The sequence below is a fragment of the Monodon monoceros genome, unplaced genomic scaffold, assembly GCF_005190385.1.
Source record: "Monodon monoceros isolate NGI ecotype Baffin Bay Population unplaced genomic scaffold, NGI_Narwhal_1 Super_Scaffold_18, whole genome shotgun sequence".
Lineage (NCBI taxonomy): Eukaryota > Metazoa > Chordata > Mammalia > Artiodactyla > Monodontidae > Monodon > Monodon monoceros.
This window is the reverse complement of record NW_021703774.1, coordinates 37912768-37934378: the sequence shown is the minus strand read 5'-3', so window position 1 is coordinate 37934378 and position 21611 is coordinate 37912768. Positions and strand designations below refer to the sequence as shown.

Sequence of the window (21611 nt, the reverse complement as noted above, 5' to 3'; positions counted from 1 at the left end):
AACAAATATCCCCAAAAGTTTCAGTGGCTTACTTCAGAGGTTCCTTTTTTTATTGACATCACAATAGGTTTCAAGATGATTTGGGGGGGGGTGTTCCACATAGTCTTCCAGGTACCCAGGCCCCTTCCATGCTGTACATCCACCATCTTCAGTACTCGGCCTCAAGGAACACATGTCAGGGGAAAGAAAAAGCTTGTAGAGAAAGCACACTTAACTTTTAGCTGTCTTGGCTTGGAAGTGAAATTCATTTCACCTCACATTCCACTGGCCAGAACTAGTTCCAGAGACCCACCCACATGGAAAGAGACTGGGAAATGTGGTTAGCTATGTGCCCAGGAGAAGAAAGCAGCCTTGGTGAGCCTCTGACACAGAGTCACTGGAAAGCATTTACACGTTTTCCTTCTGTCTGTGACGTACCCTAACCCTTGGGGGTTGTCATTAAGGGTATGGAGGACAAAAGAGAATAGCAGTGACCTGGAAACTGTCCATTCCTCAGGATAGTGAAAAGTCATTCATTCTACCTGGTGAAGGGCATCATTCTGCTGCTGCATTTTTGCTACGTAAGGGAGACCGAAGTCTTAGTTCAAAGAAATGTCTTTATGCCATTTGCTTGTTTGTTTGCTTTTTAATAGAAGTAGGAAAAGTTTAATGGAAATCTCCTTTCCCTACACCTTGGAATCACTTTGGAATAGGAGTTTTGAGGTTTTGAATGTACAGCTTCTGTAATATGTTTCAGTTCCCTTTGGAGATAAAAGTACATGAGCATTTGGAGAAGATGTAGAGCTCTTCCAGTCCACCTCCCACATTGTCTAGACAAGGGAACTAAGAGGTAGCTGCATTGTCCACATTCACATAGGAAGTTAGTGACTTACCTGGGCGTCAGACCCCATTTTACAGATTTCTACAATGGTATTCCTGCCCCTACCACAGTGCTATTCCCTAGAGAACTACTATTCGGAGAATAGGCCTGTCCCGGTGGGACTGGAAGGAGGAGGCTTGACCAAGTGAAATCAGGCTGCTTCTGGCTCTGAGATTCTTTGATTGACTGTGATTAAGTACATTGTGTCTGATTGTATCCCTGGCCTGAGGGAAGTGATGTAGCCTTCCAAGAATTTGTAACTTTCCTGGGAAAACAGAATCTCAGTTCTTTGTTCTTCTCAGCTGTTTCTTTATTTTTATCTTAAAAACTATTTTTTTGTAATTGTAAAGTAAATATATATAAGCATAACAAAACTATATACAAATATAACAAAAATTGCCTGTAATTCCATAACTTGACAGTGCACCAGTAACCACTGTTAAAGTTTTATGTTTTTCCATGTGTGTTTCCTGTTTTTCAACACATAAATATTTGTATATGTATGCACAATATAATTAGAGTGAAATATACAATATGAAATAAATATGCAACTCTTAAAATATTTCATTACTTAATATGAAATGTTACACAACCCTTAATATTATTTTATTTATTTATTTTTTAACATCTTTATTGGAGTATAATTGCTTTACAATGGTGTGTTAGTTTCTGCTTTATAACAAACTGAATCAGCTATACATATACATATTGCCCCATATCTCCTCCATCTTGCATCTCCCTCCCTCCCACCCGCCCTATCCCACCCCTCTAGGTGGTCACAAAGCACTGAGCTGATCTCCCTGTGCTATGCAGCTGCTTCCCACTAGGTATCTATTTTACATTTAGTAGTGTATATATGTCCATGCCACTCTCTCACTTTGTCCCAGCTTACCCTTCCCCCTCCCCGTATCCTCAAGTCTATTCTCTAGTAGGTCTGCATCTTTATTCCCATCTTGCCCCTAGGTTCTTCATGACCATTTTTTCTTCTTCTTTTTTTTTTAGATTCCATATATATGTGTTAGCATACTGTATTTGTTTTACTCTTTCTGTCTTACTTCACTCTGTATGACAGTCTCTGGGTCCATCCACATCACTACAGATACCTCCGTTTCATTCCTTTTTATGGCTGAGTAATATTCCATTGTATATATGTGCCACATCTTCTTTATCCATTCATCTGTTGATGGACACTTAGGTTGCTTCCATGTCCTGGCTATTGTAAATAGAGCTGCAGTGAACATTTTGGTACATGACTCTTTTTGAATTATGGTTTTCTCAGGGTATATGCCCAGTAGTGGGATTGCTGGGTCGTATGGTAGTTCTATTTTTAATTTTTTAAGGAACGTCCATACTGTTCTCCCTAGTGGCTGTATCAATTTACATTCCCACCAACAGTGCAAGAGGGTTCCTTTTTCTCCAAAACCTCTCCACCGTTTATTGTTTGTAGATTTTTTGATGATGGCCATTCTGACTGGTGTGAGATGATATCTCATTGTAGTTTTGATTTGCATTTCTCTAATGATTAATGATGTTGAGCATTCTTTCATGTGTCTGTTGGCAATCTGTATAACTTCTTAGGGGAAATATCTATTTAGGTCTTCTGCCCATTTTTGGATTGGGTTGTTTGTTTTTTTAATATTGAGCTGCATGAGCTGCCTATAAATTTTGGAGATTAATCCTTTGTCAGTTGCTTCATTTGCAAATATTTTCTCCCATTCTGAGGGTTTCGTCTTGTTTATAGTTTCCTTTGCTGTGCAAAAGCTTTGAAGTTTCATTAGGTCCCATTTGTTTATTTTTGTTTTTATTTCCATTTCTCTGGGAGGTGGGTCAGAAAGGATCTTACAGTGATTTATGTCATAGAGTGTTCTGCCTTTGTTTTCCTCTAAGAGTTTGATGGTGTCTGGCCTTACATTTAGGTCTTTAATACATTTTGAGTTTATTTTTATGTATGGTGTTAGGGAGTATTCTAATTTCATTCTTTTACATGTAGCTGTCCACTTTTCCCAGCACCACTTATTGAAGAGGCTGTCTTTTTTCCACTGTATATTCTTGCCTCCTTTATCAAAGATAAGGTGACCATAGGTGCGTGGGTGTATCTCTGGACTTTCTATCCTGTTTCATTGATCTGTATTTCTGTTTATGTGCCAATACCATACTGTCTTGATTACTGTAGCTTTGTAGTACAGTCTGAACTCAGGGAGCCTGATTCCTTCAGCTCCAGTTTTCTTTCTCAAGATTGCTTTGACTATTTGGGGTGTTTTGTGTTTCCATACACATTGTGAAATTTTTTTGTTCTAGTTCTGTGAAAAATGCCAGTGGTAGTTTGATAGGGATTGCATTGAATCTGTGGATTGCTTTGGGTAATAGAGTCATTTTCACAATGTTGATTCTTCCAATCTAAGAACATGGTATATCTCTCCATTTATTTGTATTGTCTTTAATTTCTTTCAACAGTGTCTTATAATTTTCTGCATACAGGTCTTTTGTCTCCTTAGGTAGGTTTATTCCTAGATATTTTATTCTTTTTGTTGCAATGGTAAATGGGAGTGTTTCCTTAATTTCACTTTCGATTTTTCATCATTAGTGTATAGTAATCCTAGAGATTTCTGTGCATTAATTTTGCATCCTGCTACTTTACCAGATTCATTGATTAGCTCTAGAAGTGTTCTGGTAGCATCTTTAGGATTCTCTATGTATAGTATCATGTCATCTGCAAACAGTGACAGCTTTACTTCTTCTTTTCTGGTTTGGATTCCTTTTATTTCTTTTTCTTCTCTGATTGCTGTGGCTAAAACTTCCAAAACTATCTTGAATAAGAGTGGTGAGAGTGGGCAACCTTGTCTTGTTCCTGATCTTAGTGGAAATGGTTTCAGTTTTTCACCATTGAGGACAATGTGGCTGTGGGTTTGTCATATATGGCCTTTATTATGTTGAGGAAAGTCCCCTCTATGCCTACTTTCTGGAGGGCTTAATATTATTTTAAAATGAGTAATGATATGGAAAAATGCTCATATATATTTGTATACTTACACACAGTATAATTAGAATAAAATTCCAATTTTATTTGTCTTATTTTTTATTTGCTTTTTAAAGGAAGTAAAAAACGAAAAAAGCTAATGGAAATCTCCCTTCCATATACCTTGGAAAAACTTCTAATTATATTGTGCATAAGTATACAAATATATATGAGCATTTCTCCATATTATGACTTACTTTGAAACAATGTTTTAAAGGTTGCCTTATATTGCAACTCAGGGAATACCTGTGCTGAAAGACCAGCCCTGGTGAGTGGAGGGAAGGAGTCATCAGTATCATTGTTTCTTGGCCCTGACCCTGTGCTCCTCTTCTTCCAGGGCATCAGCAGCCTGTTCAGCTCTCTGAAGGTTGTCCGGCTGCTCCGTCTGGGGCGAGTGGCCCGGAAGCTGGACCACTACATTGAGTATGGAGCAGCCGTGCTGGTCCTGCTGGTGTGTGTGTTCGGGCTGGCTGCTCACTGGATGGCCTGCATTTGGTACAGCATCGGGGACTATGAGATCTTTGACGAGGACACGAAGACCATCCGCAACAACAGCTGGCTCTACCAGCTGGCAATGGACATTGGCACCCCTTACCAGTTTAACGGGTCCGGCTCAGGGAAATGGGAAGGGGGTCCCAGCAAGAATTCCGTGTACATCTCCTCGTTGTATTTCACCATGACCAGCCTCACCAGTGTGGGCTTTGGGAACATCGCCCCATCCACAGACATCGAGAAGATCTTTGCAGTGGCCATAATGATGATTGGTTGTAAGTATGCCAGTGGCTGGCGCAAGGGGCAGGGGATGTTATGTTTGTCCATCCTTTCTGTTAGCTGGAAATAGGATAATGGCTACAGTGCCAGCAGGATCAGGGTGGTATAGCTTAAAATAAGGGAGAGATTTTTTTTTAAAAGGCTGGCTTTATAGTTTTCCTGATAATTTAAGCAGTACATGTTTACTGCAAAGAAATTTAGAAAATACAAAAGAGCACAAAGTAGAAAATAATGACCAACCATACATAATTCTACTTCTTAGAGATAACTGCTACTACCTTTTGGTGTTACAGATTATTGTCTATCCATATCTGAACACACAGAAACAGATTTTTGTAGTTAAAATGAGATCATGCTATACATCTTGGTAAGCTCCTTGTTCATAGAGCAGTGAATTGTGGAAGCCTTCCCATGTCAATTTAAAGATAGCTCTAGATCTGCACCGTCCAATATGGTACTAGAAGAAGAAAGTATGAAAACAAAATCTGAAATATCTCACTAATAATCTTTTGTATTGATTATACAGTAATATATTTGTTAGAGTGGGTTAAATAAAATATTCTAACACAATAGTTTCATATACCTTTTTGCTTTTTTTAATGTGGCTCCTAGGAAAATTTTAAACCTTATTTCTGTTGGACAGTGCTTATCTAGATCAGCATTTTTGGTGTCTGCTTGATGATTGAGAAATTTTCTAAATCCAAAAGAAAAAAAAAATCTACAGGAAAGAAAAAGTCTCTTGTTCAGTTGAGAAGTAATGGGTTTTTGGATTAACTTGACTGAAAAACAAACAACCCTAGTTCTTGAGGGAGGTACAGTTGGTCCTCTGTATGCATGGATTCTGCATCCCCAGATGTAACCAACCAGGGATTGAAAATATTAAAAAGAAAATTCCAGAAAGTTCCAAAAACTTGAATTTGTGGCATGCCGGCAACTGTTTGCATAGCATTTACATTGTATTTACAACTATTTACATAGCATTTACATTGCATTAGGTATTAAAAGTAATCTAGAGATCATTTAAAGTATATGGGACGATGTGTATAGGTTATATGCAAACACTATGCCATTTTATATAAGGGACTTAAATATCCATGGGTTTTGGTATCTGCAAACCTATTCGTCCTGGAACCAATTCCCTGTGGACAGAGGGATGGCTGTACTTAATTTTAAAACACTTAACCATTGACCATTGTGTCGCTGTTGCTGTTGCCAAGTCTGGAAACAGCCTTGGGCTGGAAACAACAATGAACTCCCCTCACTAAAGGGAGACTTAGGGAGTACTGACTAGACCTAACTGGACTGGGGAAAGCACATGAACTTGAGTGGACTGACTCACTGTGAACCTGCCAGATGCACCCTGCTGGTGCTTCCATGCCACATCGTGACGTGGGAGAGGACAGCCCTGTGCAGCATCAGTTTGGACGGTAGTCTGGTCACACGCAGGCAGAAACCCTTCTGCTTGATGTGCTCCTTCAGGGTGGTGTTGATGCCTTGTTACGCCAACCAGGGAATTCTAAGGCCAGGGAAACTGAGGCTTCAGTTGGTCTTGCTTTGTCCAACCCATCTGCGACCCAGTGTCCCCCTCTGCAAGTGGATTTTGTTACCACCAAGTGTCCCATTTTCTGCTTGCCGCCTCCTTTTGTGCAATTACCTCGTCAGGTCTGATGCCATCTTTTCCTAAAAGCCCCCTCTTCCAGGCCCGGAGCTTGCCTCTGAGTGTTTACTCAGTGTGTCTAAGGCATAATTGATTTGTGGGAAGTGTGTGCCGGTGGAGCTTTTGGGTCTGCTCCTTTCTTTAAAATGGGTTTTAATAGAGATGATTGCCTGACCATGGGAAGCAGCGTTAAGTATCTGTGGGTGGCTAATTGCTTTAGCTTAATTAGAACCTGAGGTGCTTTCTCATGTCATGTAAAAGGATTTAAGACCTTTGCTTTTCTAGAACTATTTCAGCCTTAACATCTCCAGTTTTCTAGGCTGTGCTTGCAGCATTTTGTGAGCCTTGGGGCAGCAGTAAACAACCAGATGCACCGTGCACAATTTCTGTCTCTTAGAGGGCAAGATGAGACGCCCCGTCAGTCGAAATACTGCACTACAGAAAATTTGCTATGGGTGGTCAGTTAGGAAATGGGCTCCATTTCATGAGCTCCCCAAAGGCTTTCAAATATGAGGAGACTTCCTTGCAGCTTTTTACCTGGAAGAAAAGAAAAGAAAGAAAACAGCTCTGGTGGCATATGAGGATAAGCTGTTTTTCCAAAACCATTCCCCTCTGGAGAGCGTAATTTCCTGGCTGTAGTCTCTAAGGAAAACCCAAACAATAATCATCACCTCTTTTCTCTCCCCACCTTCTCAGAGCTTTGTGATGTTTCCATTTCTTTTTTTAAAAAAGTGTAATACGCAGGCGGTCACCTCTGCATTATGCAGTGAAGTACGATATTTAGGTAGGCAAGTCAGCTTAATAGTCACCCCATTCCCTGATCCCTTGCTCTTTGCCAGGTGCCGTGATAAGTACTCTACGTACAGCTACTGTTCGCAGCAACTCTACGCCTTTAGAGATTATTAAGTCCATCTTACAAGGAAATGGAAGCTCAGAGAAGTTAACTGCTTTCCCCAGAATACGGGGCTGGTAAGCAGGGCAGACAGGATTTGTGTTCAGAACTCCCTGAATCACAAGCCCTGCTCTCCCCACGGTGCCCACCTGTGGTGGCGTGGGCTGGGAACACTGGCACACTCACACTTTGAAAATTCTCTCCATAAATTTGAACAAACTGGCAGTTTCTGCAGTGGAAAGTGTTTGTACTCTTGCCTATTGTTGTTTTAAGAACAAGATTACGGTACAGACTCCGGGGACCAGGTGCTTCAGAAACCAACCGTTTTTTCAGCCACCTGTCACTTACAGTTACAGCTCTTCCCCTTTTCCCGTGACATCGGACAAATTCTGGTGCTAACAACAGAGTTATTGCATTCTGTGTAATGTGGTGGTAATTATCCTTGTAAACTCACATTCCGAACCTTTGTTCAGGACAGCTGCTGATGTCTTATTAGACTTATGGGGTTCTCTTTTATCTTACTTTGCCTGTATGCACATGTGCACGCTTGCATCCTTACTGCATGGTTCCCGGGATTGGATAACCCCAGAAGTAGGATCTCGGGCAACAGAGAGCACTGACCGCAGCCTGCATTTACGCCAAGGGGTCAGTGCCTCTCCCTCCCCATCCCTCCAGCAGTCAGGCCAGCATTCCTCAAGGAGAGTAGAGAGACACAAAGCCAATGGACTTTGAAGTACTGGTAACTTTGTGATTTTCTCCTCTTTGCATCGAATTTTCCATGCATTAGTAATAGTATTTCTTGACTATTCTGTTGCCCTGTATTAACCATATTATAGATTATCCAGAAGCCTCTGTTGCTTCTCCTCTCTGTGCTCTGTTACTGAATATCTTATTATAACTTGGCTATTTCCCCAGAGGAGGCCAGGAAGCTGGAAAACTAAATATTTTCAAGCTTGCCCACCTTTCTCATTTCTGATTTTAAAAAAGAAAATGCAATAGGAAATGGTGAAGACTTGGCTAAAATGAGCATTTGTGATCATCTCTGGGTGTAGATGATCTATGGTGTCTCCAAATGCCTGGTTGTATGTCTGACTTCCACTCTGGGGTCTTGACCTGGGTCGGGGGCAAGCCAGCCCTGCCCTGACCCTCCTGCTGTCCTCACGTGGGTCTTTGGTGATCTCCAGCAAGGGCTCACCCTGAGGTGTGATGGGTAGATTCCCTCTTTTGCACATCTGGTCCGCCTGTGTGTTGGTGATGCTGAGAGAAACACAGGGCCACTCTGGCCCTCAGTGTGTCACCTGGGAGAGGATGCCCCCACTCAGCAGGCACATACTGAGTGCTTCCCTTGATGGACTCTGAGGGTCAGAGACTGGACCTGTGGGTGTCACTGCCAGGAGTCAGTGGTCTAGTGGTGGTCGGTGCTGTGAGTATGACAGAGATGGTGGCCCTGCTGCCCACCAGCCAGTGACTAAGGCCTGGAGGTGGAGCCTCCCCTGTGGCCTGAGCCTTGCCGGGGCCTTTGAGGGACCTCCTCCAAGAGGGAGGGATTGCTGGGGGTGGGGGAGAGTCCCTTTATCTGGGGGTATCCTTCTCAGGTTAGGGACATGACCCTGTCTGGGGGATACTCTCCAGGGAGAATTTGATGGTGAAGTGACAGTTCCCATTTTCTTAATATGGTCTTTGTGCTTTTCCTGTTCTCTCCTCATAATGTCATTGCTGTCATCCTGTCATTATAATTAAGCCACATTTGTTTCCTTTCTCTCTGATAATGGCAGACACTCTCCACCCCCCAGCACTGCACAACACCTGTCTCTTTGAATTTTTTTTTTCCTCCCCCATCTCAGCTCCTTAAATCCAGAGCAGACTGTCAGTGCTGAAGGGACCCTTGTGAGTACCTATTCAGTCCACAGCAGCCCCTCCTATTTCTTCTGCTGGGCCGGATCTCATCCTGATCTGTGCTTCAGTCAAGTTCCCCTACTCCCTCCCCGGGGTGGGGGGCTGGGAGCTCTAAGAGAGTAACTAGGTTCAGCCCTAGGGTTTCCTTGTATCACCTCCTTTCTTGGAGGGAAGGGACACTAGTAACCTGCACCCCTCACCTTTGACCCTACCACCTCACCCCCATGCAGTATGCTTTGTGGCCCCCTTTCAGCTTAGATTATTATTTGCAAGCTTCTCCCTGCCTCCTTCAGGATTTTGTTTAACCATTCTTATTTCTTTTCATTCACCTTTGCTGAATATGCCTTTTCGCATTCTATGCCAATATACTGTTTTTTCCAAAATGACTGGGCACATCTCCCTGGAGGCTGTAAAGATACTCTTAGGAGACTTCAAACACATAACAGACTCTTAATAAATATGTATGGTCTTGTTGAATCCAAACAATTGAGAAGGTTCTGGAGTTTTAGAAGTGATATTCAGTGACACTGGCAAAACATCTTTATTAGTTAGGGTACAGGTTCTGTTACTGGACAGAGACACAGTAATAGTAGCATCAATAGGGTTTATGTTTCCTAAAAGCTTGGGGCTGGTCTGGCTGCTCTGCAGTCCTCAGAGACCAGGTTTCTCTGCTGTCTTAAATACATGCCTTCCATATTGGGATCCCATATGGCCGTTCCAGCTTTGGCCATATATTCTTTTTCCAGAAAACAGAAAGAAGGGGAAGGGGAACGCTGGCTGAACTCTTTCCTTTTGAGAACAAGACTAGGAAGTTGTGCATATTGCCTTTGTTCATATCACATTGGCTGGTGCTTGGTAACCTGGCCACACACCTAGCTGCAAAGGAGGCTGGGAAATGTAGTCTTCTTCTGGGTGGTCATGTATCCAGGTAGGAATACAGTAATATATACAAGGAGAACAGTTAGTGAGGGATGACCAGCAGTGTGTGTCTACCTCAGCTTTTCTCCCTCTCCTCATCTCCTCTCAGTTGATACCAGCAAACATTAGCTCTCCATGACAGGCAGGCCCTGTTGGAGCTTCATCCCTGAATTGTTAGTTGAGAGATTTGGGTTTAAGTCCTAGATCTGCTCTCTGCTTTAGGTTGTACCCTTTCACTTCCTGTGGATTAGGGGTAAGAAGCTCTCCTGACCATCTCACCTAGTTGAAGTGAGAACTAAATGAGATAATGACGTAGGATAGCTCTTTGAAAAGTTGAAAATCTACATTCAGGTGTTGTGATTTTATTGTTAATAGCGATTATTTCTTGCTCATCTCCGTTAATTTTTTTCCTTCCTGTTCTTAGAAAAAAAAAAAGATTGCTGCTCCCTTCTCAGGAGCATGGGAATGCTGTTTAATTTCATTTTGGGTTTATGTTTATTTTGGGATATGGGGCGGTGTCCAGAACACTATGGCAGAAATAACTATTCATTTCTCATTTATTCTTAGAGTTTTTTTCCTAGCCAGCAAATCAGCTTATTTTTCTTTAGAACCTGATTTTTTAAAAAGTTCTGGCTGCCATTCTGCATTTCAGGTGGGTCTCCCCATCTTTAACACAACCTCAGGCTACTTTCTGTCCTCTGTAGCCCTGCCGCCTCTCCTCCAGAAGACCGTCTCTGGTTACTCCCTCCCGGTTCTCAGCCCTTCATTGTCTCCATACTTTTAGGGCTGAAAGATCCTGCTTTGGGTTTACTTACTTGCACTTAGAGTCACACTGCTCTGTAAATATTCTTATGACTTCATAGTTATCTTTCTTGTCTCAAGTGTATTTCTTTTTTTTTTTTTTTTTGCGGTACGTGGGCCTCTCACTGTTGTGGCCTCTCCCATTGCGGAGCACAGGCTCCGGACGCGCAGGCTCAGTGGCCGTGGCTCACGGGCCCAGCCGCTCCACGGCATGTGGGATCCTCCCGGACCGGGGCACGAACCCGTGTCCCCTGTATCGGCAGGCGGACTCTCAACCACTGCGCCACCAGGGAAGCCCTCACGTGTATTTCCGACTGGCTCCTGTGAAACTCTAGGCTCCCAGAGGGCAGGACCTGTGGGTCTCCCTGCCCTTCCACTTCTCCTTTGTACCTGGACACATACTGCTGGAATGTGGGGAAGAGCACAGGCTTTAGAACTGGCCAGTTCTTTAGAATTCTACTTTGTAAAAAAAAAAAAAAAAAAAAATTTTTTTTAAATTGAAGTATAGTTGATTTACAATGTAACAGTCTCTGCTGTAGAGCAAAGTGACTCAGTTATACACATATATACATTCTTTTCCTATTTTCTCTTCCATTATGGTTTATCACAGGATATTCAGTATAGTTCCCTGGGCTAAACATTAGGACCTTGTTGTTTATCCACCCTATATGTGATAGTTTGCGTCTACTAACCCTAAACTCCCAGTCCATCCCCCTCACTCCCCCCCTCCCCGCTTAGCAACCACAAGTCTGTTCTCTGTGTCTGAATTTGTCTCTGTTTTGTAGATAGGTTCATTTGTGTCATATTTGAGATTCCACACATAAGTGATAGCATATGAGATTTGTCTTTCTCTTTCTGACTCACTTCACTTAGTATGATCATCTCTAGTTGCCTAGAACTCTACTCTTGATTAATGCTTTGAACCTTGGCCGTTTCCTCCGCTGAAAATGGAGATGCCAGCCCCTCCCTGATCATATTTGCAGGCTGAAAAAATGAAATGATGCCATGTACCTAGCACAGTGCTTCACACACGGGGTGTTCAAACAATGGTAGTTCTCTCCCTGGCCGCACCCCACACCCCCATTCCCTCTCTTGTACTACATTTCTAGGACTCATCAAAGTATGATGCTTCTCAGTCATTTGTTAGTCCTTTGGGTATGCTCTACTTTACACAGATTTGAACTTGCATAACATATCAGGTGCCTTGCAGTGTTTAATGTACAGGCCATTAAAATGTGTATATCTGGATGTGAGGTTCCCTAGATACAAAGCTTCTCTTAAAAAAAAAAAAAATTGGCCTGACTGCAGAGCAAGTTAGGGGAAGCTCTTAAAGGAGGAGAAAGTCATTTGTGTGGTCGGGAAGCATCACTTTCCAATCCTGACTGGCAGGATTTTCACTGGGTGGGAAATGGTACCACATGGAGTGGTAGTGCCTCTCCCTGGAGGAGAGAAGGGACTAGAAACAGTCATGCGCTGAGCACCAAGATATGCCGATGCCATGCTGGGAACTCTACTCAACAACCTCATACATGGGCTGTATTATTCCTGTTTTGCAGGTAAGAAAACTGAGGTTCAGAAACACAAAGTAACTTATCTGAGGTCGCAGTGTAAGAGGTGGCTGAACTGGGTTTTGAACCCAGTTTTATCTGACCTGAGTTCGCTTTGTTGCTTCCCTTGCTGATTTATGTTGGAATGTGGGGTAGGGGAAAGTGTTCTCTACAGTGTGTGTGTTGTTGGGGGCAGGGAAAAGAGTTAGAGAAGGGGGCTGTGGAAGGATTGCAGAGAGGGCGTGCTTTCCCCGGAAGCCTTGTCTGTTATTGTAAATGACAATCATGGTGACAAAAATATCTGACTGTGTGTTATGGGAAGACACTGGATTACTTGTTCGTAGCTGGGTTACTGCAGTGGGCAGAAGCGTTTACAACAACAGTCCTAGATGTTAGGAAATTCTGACAGTGGGAAGCCAACTGGATGAGGGGTATTGTCTCTGACCTTTTGGATACCCATGTCATTTGCAAAATCCTCTTTCTCTTTTCAAATGTAATTTTCATCCAAGTGGGAGCTATCCTGTGGAGATGTTGCTGTAGACAAGTCTTTTGTTTCTATGTCTATTGTCTCCTTTGAATTTCTCAATACTCCATGGGACAGGTAGTAGTCTGTTTTTTTTGGATAAGGAAATTGTGGAGTAGCTTGCCAAAGGTCACACAGCTAGTTAGAAGCAAAGCTGGGCTCAAGCCCGTGTCATCACTCCCAGCTCAGTGCTTTCCCTGCACTTCCAGATCACCATGGTAGCAGTTGGTGCTGGTAGCCATGGATCACAAGTTATGCCAGTAGACTGTGGCACCTGGCTCCTTTGTGGGATGTCTTCAGAGCTTGATGAGAAGAGGCGAAGGTGGATGAAGAGTGGTTTACCTCTATTTTCAGCAAGGAACTTGACTAATCAAGTTTCACACCTCTTCAGCTGCTTTTTATCCAGCCTTTATTGTGGCTCTCAAATGCTAGGCTGAGAGCTACAGACAGCTGGGGCAAAAATCATACAGAGAAAATCATGTTCCTTTCCTTCTTTAAAATTGGTGAGGGGAGGGCTTCCCTGGTGGCGCAGTGGTTGAGAGTCCGCCTGCCGATGCAGGGGACACGGGTTCGTGCCCCGGTCCGGGAAGATCCCACATGCCGCGGTAGCGGCTGGGCCCGTGAGCCATGGCCGCTGAGCCTGCGCTCCGCAACGGGAGAGGCCACAACAGTGAGAGGCCCGCGTACCGGGAAAAAAAAAAGAACAGTAAAATTGGTGAGGGGAGGAAAGCCCACCAGGGGAATGTTTTCTAAAATATACATGAATAAGTATGGTCCCTAAGAAGACATACATTAGATTTACCTGCCAATTCCCCAGAACCTCAGTCAGTCGAGTCTGAGAACCTCTTTATTTGGTTAACAAACATTTCTTGAGTGTCGCCGTGCGCCAGGCATCATGAGTACTGAGGATGGAGCATTGAATGAGAGAGTTGTAAGCCCTGCCCTCATGGTGCTTATGGTCTGCTGCGGGGGACCAGATCAGTAAATAAGAAATGGCTGTGACGTGAGATGGGTCTCTACTAAGGAAAGGACAGGTTGTTATGGAAGCATGTGCAGGGGCCCCTCACACAGTCAGGGGTCAAGGAGCGGGGTCAGGGAGTATAGACCCCATTTATTTGGGAAGAGCTCTGGGCCCGGCCCTTCCCAAGATTTTTCTCATTGCATCTTTTTTTGAAGATATCTCCCCAGTCAGACTTCAGCTGCCTGGGGTCGGGGGCTGTGTGGGCCATTACCTGGTCCACAGTGGGCTCAGTAAATATTGAATGAGTGCGGTAAAGGAGTTAAAATAAGACATCATCCCTTCCTCGATTTGCTTGCGATCTAGTTTGGGAAATACTAATGCGAACAGGAGAGACCATGTGAAGCTGGGAAGCAGTGAATGTTCGTGGCGTAAGTGGAGCCAGTTTGTGCTTTCAGACTTCTGGGAGACTGTGATCATTTCTATAAAGTGGTGGTAAGAGTGGCATTAAGGAGATTTTACTCAGCCAGTGAATAATGGGTAGGATTTGTGTGACATACAGGTGGAGAGGCAAGCATAGCACTAATAATGATGTTAGTGAGCATATGCTATGTGTAGGACACATTATACATATTCTTCATGAAGTCTCCTGACACTGCTGTGTCACAGGTGTTATTATTCCAGTATTACAGGTGAGGGAACTGAGGCTCGAAGAGTTCAATTATCTTCCCCTGGGTCAACCTTATTATGACTGGTAGAGTCAGAATTGAAACCTAGATTTCTAATCCCAAGCTCATTGTCTGTCCACCAGTCTGCACTGCCACCCATGACCATGGCCGTGGAGCAGAAGGCTGCAGGGAAAGCAGCACTTCCTGCCAAGTAGGACAGTGGAAAGAGAGGCGTGCTGATCTGAGAGGGGCTGAGTGCCCACTGTGTGCCTCCTGGCTTGTCAGCCTCTTAGATTCCTTCCTGCAGGAGGCTGGTGCTTGGTCACCGCCTCCGACAGTCCATCGCATGCCAAGTGACAGGGATTGCAACAAGTAGCAGTAAGGCTAAGCTGCTGAAGTATTTGAACACCAGATCTCAATCTTTTAGTCTGTCATTTAGAAAAAACATCACTGGCTTGCAGATTTTATCTTTTTACTTGGAGGATACCACCAGTGATTTCTGCATTCTATCACTCAGACTAAAGGTGCCGCAGCCACGGTATTGGTCAGCTTGTCTCCAAGACCACCCCCTTTTCCTGGACAGCTCCCTTTTGAATTGATGCTACCAGAGAGGAGACTAGATAAGGAGGATGGTTTCTGAAAGCTAATCTTCACTGCCGTCAAGCCGCACGTGCAAAAGACATTAGGTCAGGAACATAATTTTAATTTCTGAAATCATTATGACAGAGACAGTCCATGGGACCAAAAGAGATAAGCATGGGTACGAATCCTTGGTTCCACAACTTAATAGTAAAGTGAGCAAGGTACTTAATTCCTCAGCCCGTTTCTTCATTTGTAAAATGGGGATGATGCACTGGCATAAATGAAAGTAAAGGGTCTTCCCTTTCAGAATGTTTCCGTCTGGTGCTCAGCCTGGAGCCATAGATGGCAGGTTGGTTGATGGTGATGCCATTCTCCCAGCACCTTTAGTCTGCATGTTTTGCTTAACAGTTCAGCCAAGGACATTGGCTGGGGTTTTAGAGGAGGAGGAGGTGTTGTGTTCAAAGGCGGTAATGGAATTAGGGTAGCACAATGCTTTGCATACGGAAGAGCTTGACAGTGGTTTGTTGGTGGAACTAGACATCAAGACAGAAATCTTCTGGTGAGGATGCTGCAAAACGAGGAGCTGTCAGGGCTCACTCCATAAATCCTCACCTGATGGTGACTTTGCAAACTTGAAAAATGTTTCCACTTTCACTTTTCCCCATTGTGGTCCTCTGTGCGTGTGTGAGAGAGAATAATTTTAGTTCTTGTCAGCTAGAGGTCTGGCTCTGAATCATAGCTACATGGTGATAAAAACCCACTGTCACCGCAAGAAAGCTTGGCAAGGAGAGAGGTCTTGGTAGGAAGAGCAAAATCAGAGCAGGAGGCTGAGAAAGAAAATCAAATCTGTGAAAAACTGCCAGTGAGTTCTGTAGAGCTGCAGTGCCCTGCTTGTAGCACTAACCCTGTGCATGAGGGTGACCCTTTGTTCCTCCTTAGGGATGGGAAGAAGGGCTGGGCTGGGCTGGAATGGGGGTGGCAAAGCTAGAACAGGGGAGGGGTTCCCTCTTCCTAAACATAACTGCAGAACTGAGGGCCAGGCCCCCTTCTCCGAGCTCCCCGGGTTAGGGATGAAGGAAAGAGAATGCACCCATTGGAGAAACAGCAGAAACTCTAAAGGGTCCCTGCAAAGCAAGGCACAAATGCACAGCTTAAACGGAGACCAGCAGGCTGACTGCAGCTCTGCAGAGACAGCACAAAGCAAGGGGAGCTCTCGGGCCACGGGACTACCTGTCAGGCCTGGCCTTGCCACAAAGCAAGCGGAAAGGCAGGGAAGAAGCAGAAGCCACAGGTTCTCCTCTGGCAGTCTTTTTGATTCCATCCCTCCTGGGAAACTCAGGTGTTTAATTACACTGAGCTGAGCTCACAGGCAGACACTGGAGGCCTTGGCTGGAACCCAGCATCTTAACACATAGACGGGAGGCGGATTTCTGAGCACACGGTGGAATGTGTGATCTGGGCCTTTGGTCTTTGCTTCTCTCCGTCCCTCCCTCCCTCACTTTCACAAATATTTATTAACCCCCTCCTGTGTGCCAACCACTTAGAAATGGTGAAGACATATGGATAATCAGCCATCCTTTTTCTGTGATAATTAACCAGATCTCCAGTTATCTCATGGGTACTTACAGAATTTTGGAATTGAGAAGGACCTCAGGTGTCATCAAGGTCATCTACCGGTTAGATTCTTGAATCTTTTGCCGGAAGTTTGAATGCCCCCAGGATGGGGCCATTCCACTTCCAGATAAGCTCAAGGGTGAGAATTTCCCTCTTATATAAAGCTAAAATTCCCTCCCTGTGGATTTCACCCCTTGTACTTGGCTCTTTGCTCCTGGGACTTTGTGGGAGAAATCTAGCTTTTCTTTTACACAACAGTGCTTCAAACATTGGAGAACTATTATGTCTGCTTTGAGGCTTCACTTCTTCAAGACAGATAAAACCAACTTCTTCTCTGTGGTTGTGAGAACTTTCTCCATCTAGAAAAGAATGATTTTTTGTGTCTCTCTTATGAGGACACAAACTCGGTTGTCTGCCTATAGTTTGACTAGAGCAGAACTGAGCGGGACCATTGCTTTCCTCATGTGAAACCACGTTTATAGATTGAAAGAGCATCAGAACTAGAAGGGGTCTTAGAGACCATCTGTTCTAACAGCGTCATCATGCAGCTGAAAAGGTGAGGCCCAGAGAGAGGAGGTGACTCAACTAGTTAGTGGCAGAGCAAGAAAAGGACTTAAGTCTCCAAAACCCCCAATCCTCCAAGGTTTGAGCACTTTGCATCACGCCTCACCGCATCTCAACATCTCTTTAGCCTGCTCTTATTTCAAATCTGTATTTTTGACTACTACATGATACTGTTAATTAAAATTCACTGGCACCAGCTAGAAATCCTAAGTTATTCCATAGGTTCTACTGTGAACTATGTTTCTACCATCTTCTGCTTTTCTAGTTGGCTTTTTGGGGCCATGTCCATGATCTGACATTTATCCAAGTATGTCTCCCCATTTTCCTTGGCTGCACAAATCTGGGGATATAGTCATGGGACAGCGTCACTGTAGTAGGAACAAAACAACAATTTCTTTTTCTATCCCTTTTCAGCAAGGTCATTAGAACCTAGCTCATGGTTTAAGAGGCATGAATGATGTCTCATGATCACTCAGGAGTGACTGTAGACGCCTTCTGCTTCCACCTGGTACGTGGTATCCATTTTCCTTCCTTGGTCCCTCCTGTCACTTACGACATGGTTCCCCAGTTACGACCTCCACCCTGCTGAGCTGTGGATCTTTTTCTCTGCCAAAGCGCAGACGTTACTCATTCCATGTCACCAGCAGTGACATGCAGGAGCTCTGGGTTTTGCTCCAGTGCGAGTGAAATGCCCTCCTCCCACCTGTGCTAAACTCTGGCACCAAGACAGAACAGGATCACATTTATGTTGCCAGTGATAGAACACTTTCATTTGTCTTGCTTTAAAAATTTTTTTCTTTTAATTCCGGTTTCTTTTCTTAAACCCCGACTTGGATGCTCTTAGTTTGGGATAGAAGACACCGTGTATGCTGTCCTCTCTCTCTCTCTCCTGCTTTCTCGCAGAATCTCACCTTATCCCAAGTTCCTAGACAAAGCTTGTGCTTGGCAAGCATCTGTGTATGGAGAAACCACATTTCTACCATTCTTTGCTTTTACAATTGGCTTTTTGGACCCAACTCCATGACTACCAGTAGGGTGAACCCTTCCCCACTGGGGTACAACTTCTTGACGCTATAGGAGGGCCTTTGTTCCCTGACTACTTGGAGGTCTTAACCCTGGAAAGCACTGCTAGTTCCCCACACCGCTCTCATCTGAGTGGCTCCTGGAGCCTTGCATGTAAATTCCAGCCTTTATGCCCCCGTGTGCTTGGATGCAGCTTTGACCAAATTACAAGTTTAGATTTATTTTTGATTATTTGATTGTCAGATATATGATTTGCAAATATTTTCTTTCATTCTGTGGGTTGCCTTTGCATCTTCTTGATGGTGTCCTTTGCACAAAGTTTTTAATTTCATGAAGTCCAGTTTTTCTGAGTTTTTCTTTTGCTGCTTGCGCTTTTCCCATGTTTAAGGATGGTGATCTTTATCTACCTGTTATTTGTAGATTATAGTTATTATGGTTATTACCTCCTTTGCCTCAAGTCATCCATGAATTTGATCGACATGTCATCAATTTGAGGGTGTTCTGAGCCATTTAATTATTCCTTCACGTTCTATTGTGTAATAGCAGCACATACTCTGGTGACACTCCCTCCTCCGACTACTTCTGAAACTTACAGGGAAGCTTCCTAAATCTCTCAGAGAATCAGAGTGAATGTGCCAAAAGTGCTGAATTGATAGCAAGACGCAGCTCATAAATTCACAACTTTATTATGGATAGGATACTTGGAAACACTGCTTTGTGAATTTCACCCACTGAATGTCTCTTTTTCCCATTGGTAAAAGGAGACATGGGAAATGGCTCTGAAACTATCTTAATTTTTCTGGGATACTGCTGCAAGCTGGAACCGAGATGGTCACTGGGTGGAACGGCAATCAGCATTGCTCTCCAGGGGAGGCTCCGGAGCGTTACCTGAGTCTGGGAGGGGGCACGTGGTGTTGAACAGGGCTGTCTGACCCAGCAGCATCTTGTCATCGGGTCCCCTGGCACCAGGTCTGCCACGATGCTCTGGCAGCCAAAGTTGGGAGCTGCTCGCCCCGCCCCGTATTCAATCACAGACCCGCTTCTCACAGTCAGCTTGGCCCTGGAGACTTGGCTGTTTCTAATCCCCAGGCTTAGAAGCTGAGCAGGAGGCCTGGGGCAGGGAGGGGACTAGCATGAGGTCACATGCTGACCTTTCCACAGCCGGCCCAGCTGGAAATAGCACCTGGGAGGGACTTCTGTCTCCAGGAGTTCAGACCTGACTGTGCCTCTCTTGCCCGCATTGCCCCTTTAGCCAGCTGCACCCCTGGGACCCTGAAACCAGCTGAGGCAGAGAGAAATTGAGAGGAGTGTGCAGGTGAGGCTTGATTTGAGGGAAGTAAATGCTTACACTGGAGTTAGTGGATTTGATTCAGGGAGAAGGAAAATAGGAATTCTAGTTCCCCGCACTGATACGCTGCTTTGCAGTGAACAGAGTGTATTGTATACATCATGCCACTTAATCCTCGTAGTAACACAGTTGAGAAAGTGAGTCTCGGAGTGGCTTACCGACTTTCTCCCGTGACACAGCTACTGAGTGGAAGAACCAGAGCTTACATCGAAGTGTTCCGAGGTGTCCCCTGGGCACCCCACAGCTGCCCCTTTGGGAACCCCACTGAGACCAAGGAGCGGCTGGGCCAGTTCCACCTTGTTCTTTTTTCACTGAGATGAAAGTCGTGAGCCTCACAAAGAGCTCTCTTGCTCGAAACTCTCAGTGTGAACTGTTTATTATTAGCAGTAGTCTGAGTTCACTGGCCTCAGGGCGACATGTCAGGAACTGAAGACCGATTGACTGTAGAGGAGGACCAGTGCTCTGCTTTGGGGAGGGGTCTGTGTTGGCTACTTGCACCATGGTCAATATAAGGGAGGACAATTGACCACAAGCCTCCAGTGCTCTGTGTCTGGAAGCTCCGTACCGGGATGTCTTGCTTTTCTATGTTTGGAACAGTCAGGATAATGACATTGCTGACGATGATATTAAGAGCTGTTCAGCTTTACTGAACGCTTACTATAGACCAGTGTTTCTTAACTCCTAAGGACTCATTTAAACCTCACAATGCTATGAGATGGGACTATTATCATCATTCCCATTTTACAGATATGAAAATAGAGGCACAGAAAGGTGGTAAGTCGTTTGCCTCAAATCAGCTGGGAAGTGGAGGAGCTGGGATTCACAGACTCCAGCTGCAGGTGCTCAGACCTACCCTGTGCCAGATCCTGGCGGTACAGGCAGCTTTCAGGGTGTGGCTCTTTCTTCCCTCTGTGCTGACTCTTTGCCCCTGCTTCTGCCTCTCTAAGGGGCTGAAGGTGTGGGGAGTCGTGAGGGAGGGCAAAGCGATGGAGACCCTCTGATGAAAATAGGCAATAGAGATGTTCTTCTCTTCTCCTTGCGTTGCCTTAGCTGCTCACTCTCCGTGTGGCTCTGGGAAGTTCCCAAAGCCCAGGGTTATCTTCTGAGCTTCAGTTTCCTCATCTGAAAAATGGAGATGATAATGTCTCCTTGGCAGGGTGGTTGTGAGGTGTAGACGTAATGTCTGTGAAATCCCTGAGAGGGGGCTTGACACAGAGTCAGTACCAAATAAATAGGGCTGGAGTTATTAATCACTGTTATTATTCCTCTTCCTCCTCCTCTGTGTCCCCAACCCAGGTAGAGATGTGGGTATTGCCTAGTGAGCAAAACGTTGTCTGACCCCAGGTCACTTTCAAAAAGGGTACAGAGGCGCATGAACTGAGAGAAGGTGGCCTGCCCCCATGCACCCTGCCCCCAGAGCCTTCTCCTCTTGTTGTGAAATGGCAGGCGTTATTCACTTATTCATACCATTGGTCTTTGAGATAAATAACAGTGCCCAAAAGAGAAATTTCTCCATATTTTCCACTGAGTTTATCAACCCTCCCTCCCCAGCTTTGAGTCCAGTAAAGATGGAGCCCTTGCATGGTGGGGATGGGGAGAGGGGAGGCCTGAGGAGAGAGGGTCATGGGACCAGCGGGGACAGAGCCTGAGAAGGATGCTGTCTTGTACGGCGTGGAGGCTTCTGCGAGGTCACCACTTTGCAGAACTTACTCAGCTGCTACTTTCCCCCTTTAATCAGGCTTTTTGCAAAGCAGTTATCTCATTATTTAAATGACCTCCAGTTGAATGTTCTCACATTCATAACTTAATGACCTTAATTATGCATATTAGTGAGAAAAGTACTTGACATGGCTTTGCCGCTGCCTGCTACATTCCCAGGTTCCTTAGAGGCCGTGAATTGCGCTTATAGGTGCATGTTTCCAGGTACGTAAAGTGATCACAGAACAAGAGATCTACTGAAGGGCTACAGGCCTT

The 21611-nt window shown here is 44.6% G+C and overlaps 1 protein-coding gene across 2 annotated transcripts in view; it reads left to right on the top strand.

The window, feature by feature from the left end:
- KCNH1 (potassium voltage-gated channel subfamily H member 1) overlaps window positions 1–21611 on the top strand; it is a 408422-nt gene that overhangs the window by 177376 nt on the left and 209435 nt on the right. For both annotated transcript variants that reach the window (XM_029229182.1, XM_029229181.1), the window contains exon 7: window positions 4213–4642. In XM_029229182.1, coding sequence (XP_029085015.1) covers window positions 4213–4642 — 430 coding nt within the window. The remainder of the gene's footprint in view (window positions 1–4212; window positions 4643–21611) is intronic.